The 23,432-nt window shown below is 46.2% G+C and overlaps 1 protein-coding gene and 1 pseudogene across 3 annotated transcripts; one reads left to right on the top strand and one right to left on the bottom strand.

Moving 5' to 3' along the window:
- The first annotated feature begins 5,642 nt into the window (after nt 1-5,642).
- LOC125530171 lies at nt 5,643-8,235 on the top strand (annotated as a pseudogene).
- Nucleotides 8,236-9,283: 1,048 nt separating this feature from the next.
- On the bottom strand, nt 9,284-20,216 carry LOC125530176. Of its 3 annotated transcripts, none has more exons than XR_007292872.1 (6): nt 19,783-20,216; nt 19,403-19,689; nt 18,837-19,017; nt 18,611-18,757; nt 12,503-12,620; nt 9,284-9,419 (listed from the first exon to the last, which is right to left on the bottom strand). XR_007292872.1 is itself a non-coding variant. In XM_048694585.1 (4 exons), the coding sequence occupies exons 2-4, from the start codon at nt 19,683-19,685 to the stop codon at nt 12,511-12,513; spliced, it is 540 nt and encodes a 179-aa protein (XP_048550542.1). In that variant the 5' UTR covers nt 19,686-19,689; nt 19,783-20,216; the 3' UTR covers nt 12,214-12,510. The 3 variants fall into 3 exon arrangements, 1 of the variants encoding a protein (XP_048550542.1); XR_007292869.1 differs by lacking the exon at nt 9,284-9,419 and adding an exon at nt 10,607-10,860; XM_048694585.1 differs by lacking the exons at nt 9,284-9,419; nt 18,837-19,017 and having other exon boundaries at nt 12,214-12,620.
- Nucleotides 20,217-23,432: the final 3,216 nt, after the last annotated feature.

The raw sequence follows: 23,432 nt of genomic DNA on the forward strand, positions 1-23,432 counted from the left end.
ATACTGGAACATATTGGAGTTCTTAAAATCCCGCATGATGTAACTGTCCTTCCAAAGATGCGACGCCGGCTTCTCTTTTGATCCATGCTTTGAACAGGGTTGATTTAACAGTCGCTCCAAACTGGAGCCTGAACCTCCGCCCCTTTGGGGCTGCTTGCCCTTGCGGCGCTGGCCATTCTCCTGAGCATTGGTGTTAGCAACAAAGTCCAAGCTGCTGTCGGCTTTGCGCTTACCACTGTTCCCATGGCCTGCCAGATGATGCTGCTGACCCTTGGCGTTGCCGTTCTTCTTCCCTTTCCCCGGTTTGTCCTCATCTGAGTCCGGGTCCTTGGTACTATCTGAATCGGCGTATTTAACCAAAGCGGCCATGAGCGTTGACATATCATTGCAGTGACGTTTGAGCCTTCCTAACTTCTGTTTGAGCGGCAAAAAACGACAATTGCCCTACAACATTAGTACTGCGGTATCTGCATTTATTTGATCTAATGAATGTAAATTCGCTGAGACCCGCTTGACCCAATGGGTCGTGGACTCTCCCTCCTCCTGGACACAAGCGGCCAGATCCACGATTGACATAGGCTGCTTACAAGTATCTTTGAAGTTCTGGATAAACCGGTGCTTCAATTCGGCCCATGATCCGACAGAATTAACAGGTAAGCTCTTTAACCAAGTACGAGCTGTTCCCTCCAACATCATGGTGAAGTATTTAGCACACACTGCTTCATCCACGTCTAACATCTCCATTGCCATCTCATAGCTTTCAACCCATGCCTCTGGTTGTAAATCGGCGGTGTAATTTGGTACCTTACGAGGTCCCTTGAAGTCCTTGGGCAATCTCACATTACGCAAAGCGGGGGTGAGACATGGCACCTCTAAGGAACTGAACATCACACCTGGTTCTACTGAAGCGGTAGGGTGAACCGGAGTATGTTGACGCGCTCCGTGTCGAGCCGCTAGCTCGGCCTCCCGACGCGCGCGGCCGTGATCCACAACATCCTGTGCATTAGTACCTCCCCCTGCCGGGTTGTGTCCTCGCGGCGAATTACGGCGGCGTGCACTGCTTGACATGGTCGGTTCATCCTCAACATGTCTGCTATAGCTCCTGCTCGGACGGGGAGTGGAGTGAATCCTCTCGCGACTGTGTGAATATGTCTGCTGCTGATTTAGCGCCGTTTGAAGGAGATCTCTAGCCCGACGTGCCTCAATCGCAACTGGTGATTCGCCGTCGGTTGGGAGGGCTCCCAGGCGTGAAGCGGCGGCCACAATATTGTCCAACGGGTTGGAATAATGCCCGGGAGGTGTTGGTACATACTGTGGCACAACATTGTTCTGACGAGGCGGGTCCATCGTGCGCGGTTGAACCAGCGCTCCTGTTCCTGGTGCCTCCTACCGGTTCAGTACTGGCTGGTGACTAGCTCCTGCGCTTGGTGTGTTGAAGAGATTTCGCGGCTCATAACCCGATGGGAGATGCGATCGGTACCTTCTTCTCAGGACCTCTTCGGAAGCGTTCTGATCCAGCCTAATCCGGTAAGCCTGTGCTTCCAATTCAGCCCGTTCTGTGGCCATCCTAGCGTTCTCCGCCGCTAGGTCCGCTTTAGCCTGGGCTATCTGATCATTCACCTTGGCAATCTCCGCGTTGTGCTGATCCCTGGCTACTGCATCCACCTCTGCAGCCATTAACGTTGCCAAAGCATCGAACAGGTCAGACAGGACCTGAGATGGAGGCGGCGCAGAGCCTCCTGCCCCCACCGGCGTGGCTGTTGTTGAACCGGAGAGCATTGCTGCAGCAGTTGATGAGTGAGGCGCCGACTGTGTACCGGCCATGAAGATAGCGGCCCGGTTTGGCAGATCAGGGGAGTCCGAAATACTGTTGCCCTCGGATCCCCCACCAATCCGGCCATCTTGTAACTGATAGAGCGATTTGGTCTCTCCAGAAGACTCGTCGTCGAAACAGACAATGGTTTCTCCATCGGATGCCGGTCCGTCCTCATATTCTGCTCCATGAATAGCACCTACGAAGACGTGCTTCATCACAGGCTGAACCGGCGAAGAACTTGTACGCTGAGCCGTTTCGATGATGTCGGTGCAGGTGTCCGGCTCAGGGGCCGGTTCGCCAATCTTGCCGATGAAGACGTGAATCCCACCAAAGAGGACCCGGTACCCATATTAAATTGAATCGGCCTCGGGACCCCATCCTGCGTTGTCGATGTAAAGCTTGCCGCGACGACTCTTCGTCATCCATCCCACAGCGTATCCCTTGAGTCCATCAAAGCCGCCCTTCAAGAACTCGAAACCATCGTGCGATAGCCCCATGGTGCGCGCCAACTGTCGTGGGTTTGTCACGGCAGATGTCCTTGTGAAAGGACTTAGTCGTGGAGCCATCGCAATGGGTTAACTTACAGGGGTTAAACCGGACAAGGGGACACGGAGAGTTTATACTAGTTCGGCCCCTTCGATGAAGGTAAAAGCCTGCGTCTAGTTGTGATTGGTATTTCTTGGGTTTCGAAGGCCAGGGAGCGAATCCGCTTTGTCTGGTTCTCGAGTTGTTGTCCGTCCCTTGAACCGCTGACGGGTCATCCCCTTATATACATGGGTGGCGCCCGTCAGTTTAAAGAGTCCCCAAGCCGGATCATAAACGTTTCCGGTTCGGTCTCTACACTCCCTATCTTACAAAGAAAGTTACATGATTAAGACGGTTTACGTCTACAGTCCTTAACTCACTTCTGGGCCTTGGGCCTTCGTAAAGTGCCATCATCTTCACATCTTCATGGGCTTCTAATCTTCATAAATTTAATCCGGATACTCCTGGCCGGTTTACGTCCGGTAGTAATGTCCCCAACAACTAGCAAGCAAAGATAGAAATGATTTTGAGGGTATGGTCATCTTGCCTGCAAAGTTCTCCGAGAAGACGAAAGCTTGATCCTCGAAACGCACTCAACGGGTACCTCGATCACGAACTCGTCTCCCAGCTCTACCCAAAGCAAGAACACAAGCAAAGGGAGACACAATCAACCACGTGCAATGCACAAACAACATGATGCAAAGCATGGCATGATATGCGGGATGTGAAATGCGATGCATATGCATGTTTCGGAAAGGAAAGATTGAACCTGGCCTCAACTTGGAAAACCAAGAGTGCCACTGGAAAGATGAGTTGATTTCGGTCGAAATCGATATAAAGATCACCGGAATCGGATGCACGGCTTGCAAATGACCAGCAAAACAAATATAGCACCGATCTGCGATTAACAGCATGAGGCCATCTAAATGCATCAAGAACAACATGCTACAGCACTCTAACATAGCAGAAAAATACATGGCAGGGATCCACTCAAGATGCTTGACAAAAGATGAACACCGAGCTACGGCTAATTCACTCAATAGCAGGTTCAAACAAGCATGGCAAAAGAGCAAAAGATAACAGGTTACAGACTTAGTGAAAATAACAACAGGCCAGGAATTTAACATCAGAAAGCAATGTTTAGAGCAAGATAACAACATGCTACATGAACATATCATGGCAAAGCAAGGCATGGCATGAAGCTACTCAAAGCATACAACAAAAGACCTTAATGACCATAAGCCAAAAGGGATCAGAAAATACAATGGCAACCATGTGAACATAGCAATTATCGTTAACAGATTCAGACTTAGTAGAAAACTGGAACATGGCAAAACAGATATCAAGTAGGCATGTTTACGAGCTCGATGCACTCACCACAAGACATCGCATGATAAACTAAGCATACACCCAGCAAGTAGACATGGCATAGAAGCTAAACATGGTAAGAACCACCTCATAACATGCATGGATAAACAACAACAACAACAACCTCGGCAAAATTGCTTAACATGTAAACAATCTGCCAGGAACATTTTATAGCAAAAGTAGAGCTCGATTGACTCAAGTTAGGGTGCTCCATAAATGCAAACAAAGATATGGATGGATAGAGCACCACAATATCTACAAAACATCCTTACTGATCAAGCTCAAAAGAGGCATGGATCACTCTGTAGCAGCAAGAATACATGGCATAAAAATATTATCAGGGCAATGACTTAGAAGATTTCTAAGTCCGTGAAATCAGCAACATTACGAGAGCTACTTTACATGCTTGTGCTAGTCATCGCAGAGATCACAAAAATACATGGCATACACCCCCTGTAAAGATGGCATGGCATACTTCAAAACTCATGTAGGGCTCAAGTTCATAGGAGGCACACATTAAACATGGCAAAAATGACAAATGACCAATTACTGATAAGAATCTGAAACTAATATAAACTAGCACTCTTACAACAGCATTTAGGGCATCAAGATGAGCTCAAATGAACATGATGCAATGAGATGAAATGAAGTACACGTCGAGACGAACAATTTGATATGCTAGACGCCCAAAACGGAGCCACGGGTGCAAAGTTATGATGCGATGAAAATGCCCAAAAATACTAGGGACTTTTAGAGAAATTATACCACTCCGAGAACGGATATAGGGTTTGACCCGGGCGCACGCAGATCGAGGCAGAGCCGGATCTTCGCCGGAGTTGGCGCCGGAGAACAGGAGAGGCGGTGGCCGGGCTCGAGGTCGCCGGATCCGGTCCGGCCCGACAGGATCCGCGACGAGCGGCAGCAGAGGCGGTTCATGGCATCTCGACGGAGGCGGGGCGAGGCACATGGCGGCGACGGCGGGGCCTTTCGGCGGCGGGGCGGCGGAGCATCTACCGGCGGCGGCAGGGAAGCACCTGGCAGTGGCGGCGGGGCGCCTCGGCGTGCGGCGCGGAGCCAGCGGAGGCGGGCGGCGGCGCACCGGGCCCGGAGGGCTGCGGTCGGGTTCGTGGGCCCGTGGTGAGGAGGCGCGGGGCGCCGGGACGCATGGCTGCGTCCGGTTGGGCGAGGGCGGCGGCCGGCTGACGTGGCATAGCGTGATTGGCCGGAGTGAGGTGGCTGCGGGGCGGCGGACATGTCCGGCAGCGCGGGACGAAATGTCCGGTGGCGGCGGGGAAGGTTAGGGTAGGGTTTCGTCCGCGAATTTTTGGAGGGGATCACATATATAGGTAGAGGGAGCTAGGAGACTCCAAATGAGGTGCGGTTTTCGGCCACGCGGTCGTGATCGAACGACCGAGAGGATGGAGGGGTTTAGGTGGGTTTGGGGCCACTATGGAGAGGTGTTGGGCTGCAACACACACGAGGCCTTTACGGTTCCTCGGTTAACCGTTGGAGTATCAAACGAAGTCCAAATGGCACGAAACTTGACAGGCGGTCTACCGGTAGTAAACCAAGGCCGGTTGGCAAGTCTCGGTCCAATCCGAGAACGTTTAACATCCGCACACGAAAAGAGGTAAAAAGGGACGCCGGAGGACATAGGAGCGCCGGATTGCAAAACGGACAACGGGAAAAAATGCTCGGATGCATGAGATGAATATGTATGCAAATGCGATGCACATGATGACATGATATGAAATGCATGACGCGCAAGCAAATGACAAGGCAACAACAACGAATAACTGGGAGACACCTGACACATCGGTCTCGGGGCGTTACATGCTAAAGCCATAAATTTTTCGAATTATGATTGTTTTGATGCAATATCCAGAACGAAAGTAGTAGTGATTAAAAAAACCTGCGGGGTCTAGTGACTCCACAGGTTGCACAAGAAACGCCATTGGTTGGGGCTGATATATTTTGCACCTAGTCAAATGTCATATGACATATAGAAGATTGGCAGATGACTAAAACCGCGCTATTTTGCTATAGTTCCCCTATCCTGATTGTGAGTGAGACGAGTTGGTCTATTTGTTTGCAGTTGTGTTCCTTGTAGAGGGAACACAACAAGTAGTTTACAAGGCAGTTGTGCATGTATGCTGTTTTACATAGCAGTTAGATGCTAATTGAAATAACTTTCCTTGTGCTCCAGCCTCCATGATTAGATGACTATCTTATTGGCCCTTAAAAATATCATTGGACAAATTACTGTTTTGTACGAATTGCTCCTCTTATTTTCCTTAATCATAATTTCCTAGGTGTGAAAATATCTTTATCAGGTTGTACTTGTTAAAGAACATATGATTCAGAGAATAAAGACTTGGTAAATTCTTTTTCCAGGCACTCACGATCATGTGAGCTGCTGAATCTTTTTGTATGTCACCTGAACCCTACCTAGTGCTCTGTGGCGCCTTGCGCAGTGAAGAAAATTCAGTCTGTGAAGCCCTTAGTTGTAAAAGAGATGGCAGAGCAAAGCATTTTGTAGTTGTTTTTACTTGTAAATATGATTTACCTATGTGCTAAAGAAGAGGAGATGGAGATGGAGCGAGCATGGCGGCCGGGGCTCTGCATGGTTCTAGTTGATGAGCTTCAGCCGACGATGATGACGGGGCTGGCTTTTCTAGATGGCGTGAGCTGAGGATGACAACAGGGATATAGTTGCACGAGCGGCTCAGGGCCGAGTCGTCGCGTGATGTTTTGTACTCCCTCGGTTTCCTTATACTCCACGTATAAGATTTGTCTTGAGTCAAACTTCATAAAGTTTGATCTAATTTATATTAAAAAATATCAACGTCTATAATAATAAAGGTATACAATATGAAAAATTAATTTCACGATGCATGTAATGACATATTTTTGATATTGTGAATGTTGATTTTGTTTTCTATAATATTGAGCAAATATTCAAAAGGTTGGCTTCTTATATACAGAGTAGACAAAAAACCCAGATGGAGTACTACCAATACCTGGCGCACGTTTCTTCAGTTTTTTTGAGACATTCGTTTCTCATTTTGTGTTTTTAGGGATATTCCTTAAAAAAATTGAATAAATTTCTTCATTTTTTTGTGAGTTTTTTTCTTGAGCATCTCATTTTTTATGAGTGAGTAAACGAATTAGAAGGCTTCAAGGCCCACTACGCTCACACGCTGACGCTGGTGGGCTCGTGGAAGGTCATTCCTCCATTTTTGGTTGCGACAACCACGCCGCCGCCGCCAAGCCGCTCGTTCCAATCTCGTCGCCGCCGCCATGCTCCGGCACCGGTGCTGCGTCCTCACTCAGCTCCTCTCGTTTCCCTCCGCCTCTTCCACCTCCCAGATCCACCGCCTCATCTCCGCCGCAGCGCCCGCCCCTAGCTTCGCCGTGCAGGACTACCTCGTCGCCAGCTGCGGCCTCTCCCGAGCGCAGGCACTCAAGGCCTCCGCCAAGCTCTCCCACCTCAAATCCCCCACCAAGCCCGACGCCGTGCTCTCCTTCCTCGCCGGCCACGGCTTCTCCAGCTCTGACGTCGCCACCGTCGTCGCGGGAGACCCCAAGGTACTCTGCTCCAGAGTGGAGGGGTACCTTGTCCCCGTCGTCGCCCAGCTCACCGGCCTCGGCCTCTCGCGTTCTCAGATCGCGCGCCTCATCTCCTACTGCCAAGGCAACTTACATCTCACATCCATCGTCTCCAAGCTGCAGTACTACCTGCCCCTCTTCGGTTCCATTGACAACACCCTTTTGAGTTCTCAAGCGCGGCTTTTACCTTATCTCGTCTGATCTTGAGAGGGTGGTCAAGCCCAATGTCGCGACCCTGCGGGACTTGGGGCTGGCTGATTGCGACATTGCCAAGCTGTGCATCCCTAATCCATGGCTGCTCACAACCAATGTAGAATCCATCCGGGCAATGGTGTCATGCGCTGAAAGTCTTGGTGTGCCCCGTGGATCTCGGATGTTCAGGCATGCCGTGTCTGCTGTTGCGTACCTCAGCGAGGAGAAGATCGCCACCAAAGTGGGGTACTTGAAGAAGACCTTTAGGTGGTCAGATGCCGAGGTCAGCATTGCTGTGTCCAAGTTTCCAATCTTGCTGACAAGGTCTAAGGACTCTCTGCAGAGCAGATCAGAGTTCCTCGTCTCTGAGGTGGGGCTGGAACCGGCATACATTGCTCATCGTCCGGTATTGCTCTCTTACAGCCTGGAGGGCCGGCTCAGGCCCCGGTACCATGTTGTAAAGTTTCTCAAGGAAAATGAATTGCTAGATTGCGACCGGGACTACTATTCTGCAGTAATGCAGACCGAGAAGGTATTCATGGAGAAGTACATATGCCCTCACATGGAAGCTGCACCGCACCTCGCTGAAGACTATGCGGAAGCTTGCAGAGGCGAAGTGCCGACTAGATTCAGATTTGCATGAACCAGGAATATGTAAAGTTTGAAACTATTTACTGCGCCCCAAAGATTTTGCTTGGGCAGTAAGCTGGTAGCCTTTTGTTTCAGTATTCGTGCCTAACTAGATGTTGGTTGTCTTTGTAGTATGTCTATGACATGCTGGTTTGGTCGTTGCTACTTGCTAACACTTGATGAAGCTAGTAATTTATTTCATGAGACCTGGTATGTCCATCTCATCATTCAGCAGAGAAGAGAACATCGAACTGCTATTTTGGCCATTCTCATGTCTTATTGACACACATATTGGAACTAAGAAGGTGTGAGATCAGGTCATTGTGCAGACGCACTGAAATATCTGTGAGTAGTATATCTGCATTTATATATTTGGAATACTGATATGAAAGGACCAGGATGACCACAGTTTGTTGATCACTGCCGAGGATGGCATTTTGATATAGTTTGTTGGTTGCTTGCTCTAGTTCTTGTTAGCTGAAAATTAATCATATTTCTTTCTGCAGCATCTTTGTTTGAAGATTTCAATTTTTGTGAAAGTAATTGATGGTTTACTAATTCATACCAGTATTTTCCTTTATTATTCTCCTGTATTTCTGAATGGCGTACTGGCTGATACTTTGTACGAGTATTACAATTTCTGCATACAGCCTACCAGTACAGTCTTTGTTTTTGAGAATTTGTAGCTATATGTTGATTATTATTGTTTATTAGAGCACAGGAGAAAGACCTGTGTGACCTTTTTATTTTATTTTGCATGTGATGAAAAGCAACATTTGGATGCCATTGTACAGATAATGCGCCTCTGCCCCCATTCATTGTTTGAAGGTGCAAATAAATTTGCCCTCATTTTTTTTTCCGGTTTTAGCTTTTAAGAATAGGAGACAGATAGTCTGTCTATTCTTTTGCAAGAAAGGAAAGCTCGACTACGTCGTAGAAAGTGTTGTTGTTATACTGTCTGTACATGATCCATAAAACACATAAAAGAGCTCATTGCCTCCTTGACTTAACGGTTTGTATTCAGCAAGTTCATGTTCTGTTTATGAAGCAGGTGACTTGTGATGACTATTGGATGTCGTTCAATTGCTTTTCAACCACGCCCATCATCTTTTTGTGCTATGATGAAGCAGGTTGAGGATATTGTCCGTGCAATGATATAGGCTTGATTGCAGGAACCCATGTCAGGTACTTCATAATCTAGAGACATTGTACTTTCTCCTTTTTCATGTCCAGTCACCAACATTATGTTCCATTCTCACCAAAAAATAGAACCTGCAGGCTGCAGCTACCAAAACAAACTGTGAGCTGCATTAGTTTCAGTCACGCCACTGAATTCATTGGTGCTCTCACTTCCTTTTGTGAATTTTGCGGTCTGCTGAATTGTTGATTAGTTCACATGGCCTAAGCATGTTAGTACAGAGCTAAATATCTGTAAAGAACAGGGCCAGTATCTGAAAAAACTTCCTCCAATTTATAAAGGAGGCAAACTTTTATTTCGGGGCAGGTAAAGAAACTGAGGTGGCGTGTCGTTTCTTTTATCGTGCTCAAATTCATTGCTATGACCTGTCAGCATTGTTCTTCTTTCAGGCAACGGCTCAAAAGTTCATATTGTTGAATGTTGTTTAAAATTATAGATCACGTTAAAGCAGTCAAAATGTTGGAGAATGCAGTGTACACTTTTAGAGCATTTATGTTCTATTGGTGTTTGGATTTATATGTTTACTGACTAAATAACAAATATGACTGGTTGCTGCAAATAGTTCCTTTTTTCCTGTTGTGCACCTCCAAAGTGATAGCTTTGAGTTGTAGGCTTATCTCACCATGTTTATTATACAGGGAGGTGACCGATAGGTGATAGCATATTATGGACTGTTTTTAGATTTCCTTTCTAGAGATAGTTGTGCTTGGAATCAGCATAGTGTTACCAGATATGTACTCCATTTACCCTTTTAAAAGAGGAAGGAGCAGGCATCTCTACTCCTAATGGAGGAGTCCGTATGTCGTTCGTTCGTTCGCTCACACGCAACCCCTCGCATCGATCGACCTCCCCCACCGATTTTTTTTCCATCGATCGACCTCCCCACCGATTTTTTTCCAAATAAAACGTTTGACTCCACCTCCTCTTCCGCATGGAAAAAAGGGAGGAAATCACCTATGTTTTTGGTTTCCTTTCACGGTCTCCATCCTATCCAGACCCGCCCTCACCCCCGAACCTCTCCAAACCACCTCCACCCAGATCTCCACAACCCCCTGATCCTCTCCTAAACCACTCCGGCGAGCCCTCCCATGGCCACCTCGACGCCGTGAGATTCGGGGGCGGCGGAATCGAGAGGTTATCATGGAGTGCAGGTCGTTGTGTGACTGCATGGTGACGCCTGGCTGAAGCATCGAGATGGAGGACACGGCCGCCGCTGTGCTGTGCTTTACTGGTGTGCCCGTGCGCCTGTTCCCTAGGCGCCGCAACGGGTTGGGTCTCACCGCTACCATGGTCCTCCTCCAGTGCTCCTCTTCATCCTGTTCAGCAGCCATGGAGGCGCCGATGTACGCCAGGTCTAGAAACCATTGGACTGTGTTCTGACGGTCTATGCCTTTTGTGTCATTGTGCAGGAGTTGAACTACTGCCGCGGGAGGCTGCATGTCATGCTAAGCAATCGTCCTGAGCAAGCAGTTGAGGCTACACCAGCTAAGGATCCGGTGGAAGCCGATTCATCTCTGCTGATCTGAGAAAGAATAATGGGAAGGTAAGTCTGTAAGCATTGAAATTTTCTATACTTTCTATGACGATGCAATCTACCTTCTACATGTAAATAGAATATCGCATATCGGTAATAATATCTTTGTAGTGCAGTTTGCATAATGGGGAAGCTTGTACTAATTGGCTGCTTACCGTGACACCAACATATGTGCTTTCTCCGCTTTGTGTTTCTGTTATTGTGATGAATTCTAATTTAACAGGAGACGCATGTCCGCATAGGATACAACTAGCTGCATGGCATGAGATTATTCAACGCGTTGAGTAATCTGGAATGGTAACATTTTTGGTTAAATGGGATGCTCTTGAGATTATTTCTCATGCCAACATGGCATGCCTGAGTGAAAAATGTGCCACCGTTGGACAGGGCCGTGCCTTGTTAGAGGAGGTTTCTGGTTGGATAAATGAGAAGGCATGATGCCTGTTCGGGCTTAGATGACTCCTAACATTGCAGGTATTATAGAGGGAACTTGATCTACATCTATTGAGTAATTAGCAGTCACATGTCTTCTGTGTTTTTACTTGTTATGGTGTCAACTGATGAAGTTCTAACATTTTTTTATCATTGACTACTTTTCAAAAACTTAGTTTTCTCACTGTATTGATCTTAGTAGTTTGGTTCTCCGGTCATACATTACATTGTTCTACATATCTTCCCTGGATTATTTGGCTTGGGCATCAACTGGGACAGGGTGGGACATCATGGTGGGATTAGGCATGTAAATTCTGGTTTTAGTTTTACTTTCATGTTTGGTAAGACAGACAAAAACTCTGAGTGACTGATTTGTATCTTGAAATGCATCCTATGATGAATCATCATGAAGTGTCGATGTATATTGAACTTTCTAAAATGATGGGACTTCAACCCTCAAACTCATAATCCACCCTCCCTACCCCTCCCTGAATTACCGTCCCCTCCAGCCAAACAACACCACAATTTCTAATTTGATATTCTGTTCGCTGTATTAAACATGAGTCATGTTCATATTGCACTGTCAAGATTAGATATGTAGTGCACAATTGATGATAATCTTTTTAAAGTCTTAACATTGCTAGCCCACACCGACGGACTCTGCTATTCGGACTTTGATCCCTAGGCGCCGGACGCATACCCACAACCACGGCCAGACCGTCAGTGAGTGTCTCACATTAGATGCTGATCCACTCCACCTCCGGTTATCATAGACCAACCTATCCGAGGTATACCATATTACCACTCTAAAATTCAACCACTTTTTTAGTCACAAATTGAACAACTTTTGTTATAAAAAATTAATTGGACCAATGATGAAGTGATTGGATTTTAACCTATGACACCATGGTAGATTTTCAAAGATGAAGACTTCTTAGATTTTATTGAAATATTTTATGGGAATTTTTGCAGGATTTTTAGCAGACATCTATTTTCATAGGTTTATTTGTAGTGAGTCAAAGATGAAGACTAGCGAATTAGAAAGTTTATTTGTGGCGAGTACATATTTTGGAGCGGTTAATTAGAAAGTTTAGCACAAAAGACTCTGTGTTATGTGTCTCTGGAATTTACTTTACATTTTGGAAGTAATGAATTAAGGACCGAACTATTTTTTTGGTGTGTCTGTCTGAAAGATTACCTGTGTTGTTATTTATCATAATCGATTTCCTCATTAGAATCTTCATGAGTTTGAGTCTCCTCATTCTCACTGTCTACAGAGCCATCTAGAACAACCTGTACCTTCGCTGCATAAGTAGCTTCAGGAAAAAAAACATGGTTATGCAACAAAAGCAATGCAAATTAGCATATTCAGTTAGCACGAACATCTGTAGGGATAACAAGCGATAGTTCAGCTCTGACGGCCAGGGCCACAATAACTACACTAAGCCCCTAGGCATGTCCATGATAAAGTAGATTCCATATAACAGAGTCTAACACTAACTATTACCATTAACAAATAACATGTATCAAGGATTTTCAGTTCAAGATATGGATTTTAAAAAACAAATCAATAATCTGTCAGTATGCAGCTACTGACATTGGCTGTGAAGCAGCCAGGAAGGCGTATCCGCAGCGACAAGGCGGAAGCGTAGCGCGGGAGGTTTGAATAGGAGTTGGCCTGTGTTAGCGTGTGGGCTACGCAAGTGTTGGGCCGAGGCCTTGGTTGTAACGAGCGGATATATAAGCTCGAGTGATGTGGTGTGTCGGGTATCGTGGAATTGAATTTGAATCTTATTCTCCGAGCTTATCCTCTCTTCCTTCCTCGTTCTCTCGTTGCGTCCGCATCTCGCCCTCTCCAGCTCTCCTTCCTCACCAATTCTACCGGCGACGAGCCCCAAATCCGGCGGTCCCTCGCGGCCAGTGGCAAGGGCGTTACAATCTGGTATCAGAGCGACCGATCCGTGGCCCGCTTCCGCTTTCTCAAGAGCGTACCCGGCAAATTCCGAGGCGACGGTCTCCGGTCACCTTAGGGTTTGATCGGTGTAATCCCCGACCTGAGGTGGGTTGCTTCAGAGAGGAACGGCGCGACAGCGTTCAAACCCAGTGCTCGGACCAAGTACCTCGAGCGCGGCATGGAGGCGTTCCAGGAGTGCATGCTGAAGGAGTTTGCGGAGATCCGTGCGGAGCAGAGCAAATTGACGAAGGTGGCTGAAATCTGCGACAGATTGGAGGTGCTGGATGCAAAGCTGGAGGAGCAGTCCCAGCGGCTGGATCAGGTGCAAGTGAAGGTAAATCTCTCCTGTGATACTTTGGGGAAGGTGCAGCAAGAGCAAGTTCAGTCAATGATGCAGAGCAATCAGGGCGCTACGAGGGGAGGGACCGTTCCTCAAGTTCCCCCGCCTCCAGATGGGTTATTGGGAGCGGCTCCAACATCTCAGGGATCGACGGCAAGGACTCAGCACCGGGCACCCCAGGTACAGAACCACAATCAATATCCCAGTGGGGAACAGGGAGAACATGTGCAGTGTGAGGAAGCGACTGGAAAGAGAAATTGGATGCCCAAAATGGATTTTCCAAAATTTGACGGTACGGGGGCAAGGGTTTGGATAGATCAATGCGAGGCATTCTTCCAACTGTACAATATCCCTGACAGTTTTCGTGTGGCGTCTGCATCTCTGAACCTGGTGGACAACGCTGCACACTGGTTTCAGTCAGTGAGACAGAAGGGAGTGTGGCCGAATTGGGAGCAGTTTTGTGAGGCATTACTAGCAGAATTTGATGTGAATGTGTATCGAGAACTGTTGCAGTCCTTACTCAGGTTGAAACAGTGGGGCACTGTTGAGGAGTACAAGAGCAAGTTTCACCAGTTGGTCTATAGCATCAGGTTGTATGAACCTCAACTGAGTGACACTCTGTTGGTCACAAGATTTGTCATGGGTTTAAAGGAAGAATTGCGAGCTGCAGTGGAAATGCAGTTGCCTGAATCTGTCCAGCAAGCTGCACTGTATGCTCAAGTTCAGGAGAGGTTACTTCAGCAGAGCAAGGGCAGTAAAACCAATTATGCAAAAAATGTCACAAGCAGACAGGACTCTAGAAGCAGTTTTGCACCTGGAGAGCTGTGGAAAGCTAAGCTACTCAAGGAGTACACGAGGGCTAATGGCCTATGTTATGGGTGTGGGGAAAAGTACAACCCTAGTCATGTTTGCACACCTGCAACTGAGAAAGCTGCTCATCTGAAGGCAGTAGAAGCTATAAATACCCATGAGATCATATATGATGCAGTGTTGGATGCACTGTTGTATGATCAGCAGGAGGAATGTGCTACTATATCAGTTCAGGCCCTGTCAGGAGCAACTCATCCAAAAACTATACAGTTCAGAGCACTGATTGGGAATCAAGTGGTGTTGCTGTTGTTAGATTCTGGAAGTACACACACATTTGTTGGTCAGGCTCTGTTGGAAAGAATCAAGTTAACTTCAGAAAAATTGTCTGAACCTTTATCTGTCAAGGTGGCAAATGGTGATAAGCTACAGTGTACTGAATATGTCCCTAATGTAACTTGGTGGCTGCAGGGGCAGAACTTCACTAGCCCTATGAAAGTGTTGCAACTTGGCAGCTATGACATAATTTTGGGCATGGATTGGTTAGAAAAGTGGGGAGTGATGAAGTGTCATTGGGCCGAAAAATGGATTCAGTTTGATTATAAGGGACATGATGTGAGATTACAAGGAGTTTTGCCCAGTCAGAAACCAGAACTGAAGGAGCTGCCTGTTGAACAGTTACTGAAATGGGACAAGGGTAATGATATTATGGCAGTGGCTTTAATTCATCCTGTATATGAGAAGGAAGACAAACAGGGTTTTCCTGAACCTATTAAGGAACTACTGCAACAATATACTGATGTTTTCAGTGACCCAAAGTCATTACCTCCTCGCAGACAAATTGATCATGCAATCAACTTGGTTCGTGGGGCTGTACCAGTGAACAGCAGACCTTATAGATATCCTCCCCTACAAAAGGATGAAATTGAAAGGCAAGTGGATGAGATGTTAAAAGTAGGTCTCATTACACCCAGCTTGAGCCCTTTTGCCTCTCCAGTGTTACTTGTAAAAAAGAAGGATGGAACATGGAGGTTTTGTGTAGATTATAGAAAGCTCAATGCCCTGACAGTAAAAAGCAGATTTCCCTTGCCAGTCATTGATGAATTACTAGATGAATTAGCTGGAGCAAAATGGTTTTCTAAACTAGATTTGAGAGCTGGCTATCATCAAATTCGAATGATACCTGAAGATGAGTATAAAACAGCATTCAAGACACATCATGGCTAATTTTAGTTCAGAGTTGTACCCTTTGGGCTAGCAACTGCTCCTGGCACTTTTCAGTGCAACATGAACTTTCTGTTTCCTGGTAGAAAAAAGTTTCTCTCATTTATGGATGACATACTTGTGTTCAGCAAGACTTTAGAAGATCATCTCAAAGATTTGAGAGAAGTGCTAACTGTGCTCAGAGAAAATCAATTCTATGTTAAGGAGAGCAAGTGTTCCTTTGGACAGCAGAAATTGGAATATTTGGGACATGTGATCTCTGACAAAGGAGTGGCAACTAATCCATCAAAAACTGCTGCAATGTTGGAGTGGCCTGTACCCAGCAATGTAACTGAACTTAGAGGATTTCTGGGACTCACTGGTTATTATACAAAGTTTGTCCAGAACTATGGGATTATTGCAAAACCCTTGACACTGTTGTTGAAGAAACAGTCCTTCTTCTGGTCAGAAGAGGCACATGCTGCATTTGAGCAATTAAAGCAAGCTATGGCCTCTACTCCAGTTTTAGCTCTACCTGATTTTGAAAAACAATTTTGTGTGGAAACTGATGCATGTGATTCAGGAGTGGGAGTTGTGCTGGCTCAAGAGGGACACCCTGTGGCTTATTACAGCAAAGCCCTAGGTCAGAAGAATCAGAAACTGTCCATCTATGAAAAAGAGTTTCTGGCTATTATGATGGCCATTGACAAGTGGAGATCTTACTTGTCCAGAGGCCCTTTTGTGATTAAAACAGATCACCAGAGCTTGCATCACTTGGGTGATCAAGTGCTAACTTCTGAACTGCAAAGGAAAGCTATGACAAAGCTAGTAGGGCTACAGTTCACAATTCAGTATAAAAAGGGGTAGAAAACACTGTGGCAGATGCTCTGTCTAGAGTGGCTCACTTGTTTCCAGTACAGGCTATATCCACCTCACAACCAGTTTGGATTCAGGAGGTCCTAAATTCTTATGCTATGGATCTTGTAGCTCAAGACATGTTACAGAAGCTGGCACTGGATGCAAAGGCATGCCCTGGGTTTACTTTACAGGAGGGAATTCTGAAAAACAATGACAAAATCTGGATTGGAGCTAATGTGGGGTTACAAACCAGACTGATACAGGCATTTCACTCTACTCCTATGGGAGGTCATTCTGGAATTCTTCCTACATATTTCAGAGTCAAACAGCTCTTTAGTTGGCAGGGTATGAAAACTGATGTGGAGCACTTTGTGAAACAGTGTGCTATATGCCAACAAGCAAAACATGAACTGCGCAAATATCCTGGATTGCTCCAACCTTTACCAATACCTGAAGGGCCATGGCAGTCCATCAGCATGGATTTCATTGAAGGACTGCCCAAATCTGAAGGGTATAGCTCCATTTTGGTGGTGGTTGACAGGTTTACTAAAGTCAGTCACTTCATTCCTCTCAAACATCCCTTCACTGCAGCAGGAGTGGCAAAAGCTTTTCTTCAGAATGTAGTGCGACTACATGGATTACCTCTGTCTATTGTATCTAACAGAGACAAGGTTTTTACCAGTTCTTTTTGGAAGGAGCTATTTAGAGTGTGGGGCACTGAATTACAGATGAGTACAACATATCATCCACAAACTGATGGTCAGACGGAGAGGGTGAATCAGTGTCTCGAAATGTACTTAAGGTGTGCAGTGCATGACTGTCCTGCCAAGTGGAAACAGTGGTTACCTCAAGCAGAATTCTGGTACAACTCCACTTTTCACTCCTCTTTAGGCTGCTCTCCTTACAAAGCACTATATGGACACGAGCCAAATATTGGTCAGTTGGCAAGCACAACAAAATCTCTCAATCCTGATGTTTCCGGGTGGATTCTGGCTTAGACAGAACATACTGCTATGTTGAAAGAGCATTTGCATAGAGCTCAGGTCAAGTACAAGCATTATGCTGATAAGAGCAGGTCACCCAGAGAGTTCATGGTGGGGGAACAAGTGTATCTGAAGTTGCAGCCTTATGCTCAGTCGTCAGTGGTCAATCGACCATGCCCCAAATTGGCTCTGAAGTTTTTCGGTCCCTTTAAGATATTGGAAAAAGTGGGAGTGGCGGCATACAAGTTGGAGCTACCAAAAGGCAGTCAAGTTCATCCCATTTTCCATGTTTCTCAGTTGAAGTCTCATGTACCAGATCACACACCAGTGTTCACGGTTTTACCCAAACCTCTGGATTTGTCAGTGCCAGGGGTGACACCTGAAGAGATTCTCGATCGGCGGCTGGTGAAAAAGGGAAACGCGACACATTTGCAAGTGTTGATCAAGTGGTCGAATGTTCCGGTGGAGGCGGCTACATGGGAGGATTACGAGGTACTCAAGGTTAAATTTCCAGATGCACCAGCATGGTGACATGCTGGTTCTCAAGGGGAGGGAAATGTCAGTATGCAGCTACTGACATTGGCTGTGAAGCAGCCAGGAAAGCGTATCCGCAGCAACAAGGCGGAAGCGTGGCGCGGGAGATTTGAATAGGAGTTAGGCTGTGTTAGCATGTGGGCTACGCAAGTGTTGGGCCGAGGCCTTGGTTGTAACGAGCGGATATATAAGTTCGAGTGGTGTGGTGTGTCGGGTATCGTGGAATTGAATTTGAATCTTATTCTCTGAGCTTATCCTCTCTTCCTTCCTCGTTCTCTCGTTGCGTCCGCATCTCGCCCTCTCCAGCTCTCCTTCCTCACCAATTCTACCGGCGACGAGCCCCAAATCCGGCGGTCCCTCGTGGCCAGCGGCAAGGGCATTACATAATCTTTTACTGAAATGTTGGTACTTACAGTAACAAGCTAACCAATAGTACACCCCAAATTCAGCAAACAACTTAAATTTCAGTTTTCGCTCAAAAGACAACTAGCGATTGCCGTAAATTTTGAAGTAAATGCAAGCATAGTCCATGTGATGTGCATATGCAATACACAAGACAAACTGCATTTGCACACTGACAAGGCACAAGTAATCTCAGGAGCTGGCAAGGATCTTTTATATTCTTACCTGAGCAATGGAGCAGCCCTCTCTTTGTACAAGTTGTTCTCTCGATTAAAACAATTGGTTGAACGGTTGCACAGTTGTTGATGCCGACAAACATCACTGTTGTGTATATTGCTCCAATGACCATTCTAAGAGTATTGGCATCCACCCCTGCATCAAGGCACAAAAAATTCAGATGCTGGTACATTGTAATCAAGGAGTAAAAGATAAAGATAAGTACAGTAATTACATAATGGTGCCAATCTTCCAAAAGATGGAGCCAAGCAGCAAGGCTGTGAACAAAGTGAAGGAAAATCTGACAAGGTTGTAATCTGGGTTGTGCCAATAGGTCAACCAATGCTTCCAGAGGCAGGCTTTGAACTGCCCTATAATGGATTGCGAGTACTCTGGATCAAGGCGGCTCCCCGAATCTAATTCCAGAGAAGAAACCCATCAATTAAAGTCATCTACAAACTGAAAATTACTGTATGATAGTGCAAGCAGATCTCAGTTTCAAAATGGAAAATACACTTCTCAGTTTTACAAACTGAAAATTATGACAGTACAAACTGAAAATACACCAACGCTGACCGTGCCTCCCCCAACCTTGTACAGGCATATACGACGGTCCATTTTCAGCAGTCATATGACTTTGCGTACTGTACATAAAAATCTGTACAAACTGCGCCAGAATAAAAGTTTTTGAAGAAGGAACTCCAAAGATTTCTGCAATTTTCTACAGTTTCAGATTTCTACAGTTTTATCATCTCTGAAGATAAGTTGCAGCAAGAAAGCAAATAGGGAGGAGGGTGATACCTTCCGTGCTTGGCATAGCGTCTGTGGCACTATGGTGGGAGGGGAGCAGCGGTGGAAGAAGCAGAGCCTGACGAGCGGTGGTCTTCCGTCCAACCAACCAACAGAGTAGAGGAAGGGGAAGAAAGAGGAGGGACCCTCCATGACGAGCTCCAGGCCTTCCATGGCGGACCTCCATGTCGATATCCCTGTTAGTGGAGAAGACCAGACCGTACGTAGTTGCTCCTATCGGTGAACCATCCAAGGCGTCGTCCTGCTCCTGGTCATGGTGGCCCTTCCATGGCATCGTCCTGGTAATGGAGACGGGGTCAGAGTGGGAGAAGAGACGGGAGTGAGTGAATCCAGATGAGCAGGAGCGAGGGAGCTAGGAAGGGATGACGTACCGCACGGCGTTGGAGTGGAGGAAGGCCGTTGCAGGTCGAGCCGACGCACTCGAAATCAGTCACCGGAGAATAAAAATGAGATCTTGGCACCGACGACGGAGCCAATGGAGAGGCGCCGGCGACGTGGGCGAGGGAGAGGCACCGGCGACGCGGGCAAGGGAGAGGCACCAGCGACACGAGCTAGGGAGAGGCGCCGGCGACGCAGGCGAGACAGAGAGTGGGTGAGTGAGCGAGAGAGTGGATGAGGTGGGAGGGTAGTTTAGGAAAAAAGCAAAAACAATTGTACGTGGCGAACTTTGTACTAGAAACTCCTAGCCACATATATATGTAACTAGCAAGATGTACGTGCGTTGCACGGAACATCAAGATGCATTTGTATGAGTAGTTTATTTTATAAGAGAAAAGGATGAACGAAGGAAGGCCTTATTTGCAAATGTGAGAGGGGTGTGGGTATCTTTTTGCAAAATTGCCATAGTTTCCTTCCTATCCATTAGATATAAATCGGACGGCCTATATTGCAAGATGCCAGACACACCATCATCACCAACTCTGTTTTGTATAAGAAGCTAGCAAGATGCCCGTGCTTTGCACGAAACATCAAGATGCATTTGTATGAGTAGTTTATCTTGTGGGAGAAAATGATGAATGATGGAAGGCCTTATTTGCAAATGTGGAGAGAGGTGTGGGTATCTTTTTGTAAAATTGCCATAGTTTCCTTCCTATCCGTCAGATATAAATCGGACGGCCTATATTGCAGGATGGCAGGCACACCATCATCATCAACTCTGTTTTTTATAAGAGTAGAGAAGAAAGAGTATAAAATATCATTTGTACTCCTTCTATTTCCAAATATAAGTCTTTTAGAGATTCCAACAAGTGACTACATATAGAGCAAAATAAGTGAATCTACATTCTGAAATATGACTCTATACATCCGTAAGTTGTAGTGCACTTGAAATGTCTAAAAAGCCTTACATTTAGAAACGGAGGGAGTATATATTTATATATTTATATGTAATTAGCAGTATCCAGTTTTTTATTGCAAATAAAAAATGTGTTAGTCAGACTTTTTATATGTTCCACTTTGTTCACCAGAGATAAAAAATGATGGATTCTAATGATGTTTTAGAAATATCATCACACATACTTCAATTATTGCCGATAAAGACTTTTGCCCCGCTTTATATATAAAGCAATGATCATCGATCAACCACAAACCACCGCATACAACACACGCCCACACACACTCGGGGCAGGATACAGAGGTGCTAGAGAACAACTACAAACTCCAAGCAGAACATAGCACACTATAGGTTGGAAGATAAATCATCGCTAGATTTTGAAGAAGCCCTCAACATGACACCACGAAGAGGAGCAGTCGAACATCGACGGATTAGGGCCTCCAAAGAGGCGTCTTCAAGAAGATCACAACACGTAGCGCCACCACCACCCAATCCAAAGGATCATGGTCTTCACCCAGAGCGTCCCGAAGCATCAAGAACAGCCATGACGGAGCCTTTAGGAAGGATACGACGCCCACACACACCGTTGCTGTCAGTCGGCCAAAGGCAAACAAAGTTTTCACCATGGTAAGCACTATCCACCAGCAGAACAGGGGATGCGCAACCAAAACAGGCCGACCATCCCCACCACCGAATGCCGAAAGCTAGCCGCCCTCACGGTCATGGCCACTAGCCAGCACCCGAGCCGTGCGCGCCGCCCCCGCTGGCAGTGGCTAGAGTTTCCTCCCGGTCGCACGCGAGGCGATTCGGGAGGAGGGAGGGGAGAGGGGACTCGACTTCAATTATTATGCAATGGTGTATGTGTTGTATTTTCTCTACCATTGAAATTTAACATACATTATCTTTTTATAACTTCAGCAAAATATTTAAAAAGCCCGTGGCAACGCACGGGCATTCTACTAGTATTTGATAGTGGGAGACTCCTTGACAACATCCCAATTCAAAATATCAATACCTTTATTGTGTTCTTGCAATGAAATGCCTACTATTCTGATTGTTACCCGAAGTGTGCGACCGTTTTCAGGTAGTCCCAGGTTTTGGCCTTGCTGCACATTTGCATCCCTTGTCGGATGCCATTAGATTTATGAGGGTGGGGTGATCCATTATGAGGCATTTTTTGTGTTCTTCAATTTTTTTAAATAGACAAACATGAATGACATGTTAATGATCCATTATTAATACCATCCTCTTCAGTGCATTCTATGGCACGAAAATTGCACACAAGAGAAACTGTTTTCTGAACTAAACTTTGGCAAAACCCCGGACAAGTTACAAGTACTTATGTCTTTCATGGAAGGAACTCTGAGTATCAGTGGATGTTTGGCAAGGAAGATCTTAAATCTCTCCCTATTTATTTGTTTAATATGTTGAACAATCTCTGAGTATCAGTGGATGCATGGTCTGATAACACATTGAGCAGTGAGTGCATCAGGATTGGGTGATTATTCAAGGTTTTTGTTTGATTGGCTACACACTGCAGAAGACAAAATTTTGTTTCAAAATCCTGGTAGGTAATTTCCGAGTTAGGAAATTGGAGTATCTACACCACTTTGTTGAGTTTGTTTAATTTATGAGAAAAGCAATGCTAATGTGAGATTCTGTTTATCTTCAAAAGGCAGAATTAGGTCAATAGAACAAGTATTACTATGATGACAAGCTGAAACGACTTGTAGTGGAAACAACTGCTCATTTATGTCAACAAACATCACAATCTGCTTCATTGAATGGGACATATATATAGTATACAAGCCTAGTTCCTCGAAACAAGCTTTCACCCTACTTTATATATAAAGCAACAACCGCACAAAGTACACGACCGAACGATACAAGGCGGAGGGGTCACTCTCTTACAAAGCCGACCATAGGATAATTGGAACACGCACACCGCAAGCGACTACGCTACCGAAAGATAATACCGGAGGCACTGAGTACAACACCATGCCACGCCCTAGTACACCTAAACTCCACGATAATGCCCTCAGGAGGGAAACTGACGCCACACGCCGCCGCTGTCGAGTCCACAATGGACAAAAGGTTTTCACCCGGAACTTGGGCATGAAGGGGAGCACCACAACAGCGTCTTCAAGAAGAGAGCGGCGCCCACGAGCGTTGCTGTCGTCAGCGCCAGAGCGCAAAGCTTTCACCCGGTAGCTTTCGCATGCCACCACAAGGTCTCCAAGAGGAATATGATGAGATCAAAACCCTAGATCTGGATCGGGGAGCCCCCACTACCAGAGACAGAGAGTGCGCTAGAGCCACCCTCTACTATGCCTCTTGCCGCTCACATGACCAAGAGGCATCACCACCACCGCCACCATGGTGCCTGCCGGAGAGCCAACCATGTGGACCTCCTTCCAGGGCCGACGTTGTTGGGAAACTTAGTAGAAAATAAAATTTCCGCGCCTACAATCACCCAAGATCAATATGAAGATGCATTACGGGTTGGGAGTAGTTTACCACAGACCTACGGGTCCATAGCTAGTAGGTAGCTGGCTTCTTCTCTCTCCTTTGATCTTCAATACAATGTTCTCCTTAATGTTCTTGGAGATGTATTCGATGTAATCACTTTTACATCTTAGATGTTCTTAGACGTACCTGTACAAACACATGGATGGGGTGGTGTCATTC

Source organism: Triticum urartu, chromosome 1, assembly GCF_003073215.2.
Source record: "Triticum urartu cultivar G1812 chromosome 1, Tu2.1, whole genome shotgun sequence".
NCBI lineage: Eukaryota > Viridiplantae > Streptophyta > Magnoliopsida > Poales > Poaceae > Triticum > Triticum urartu.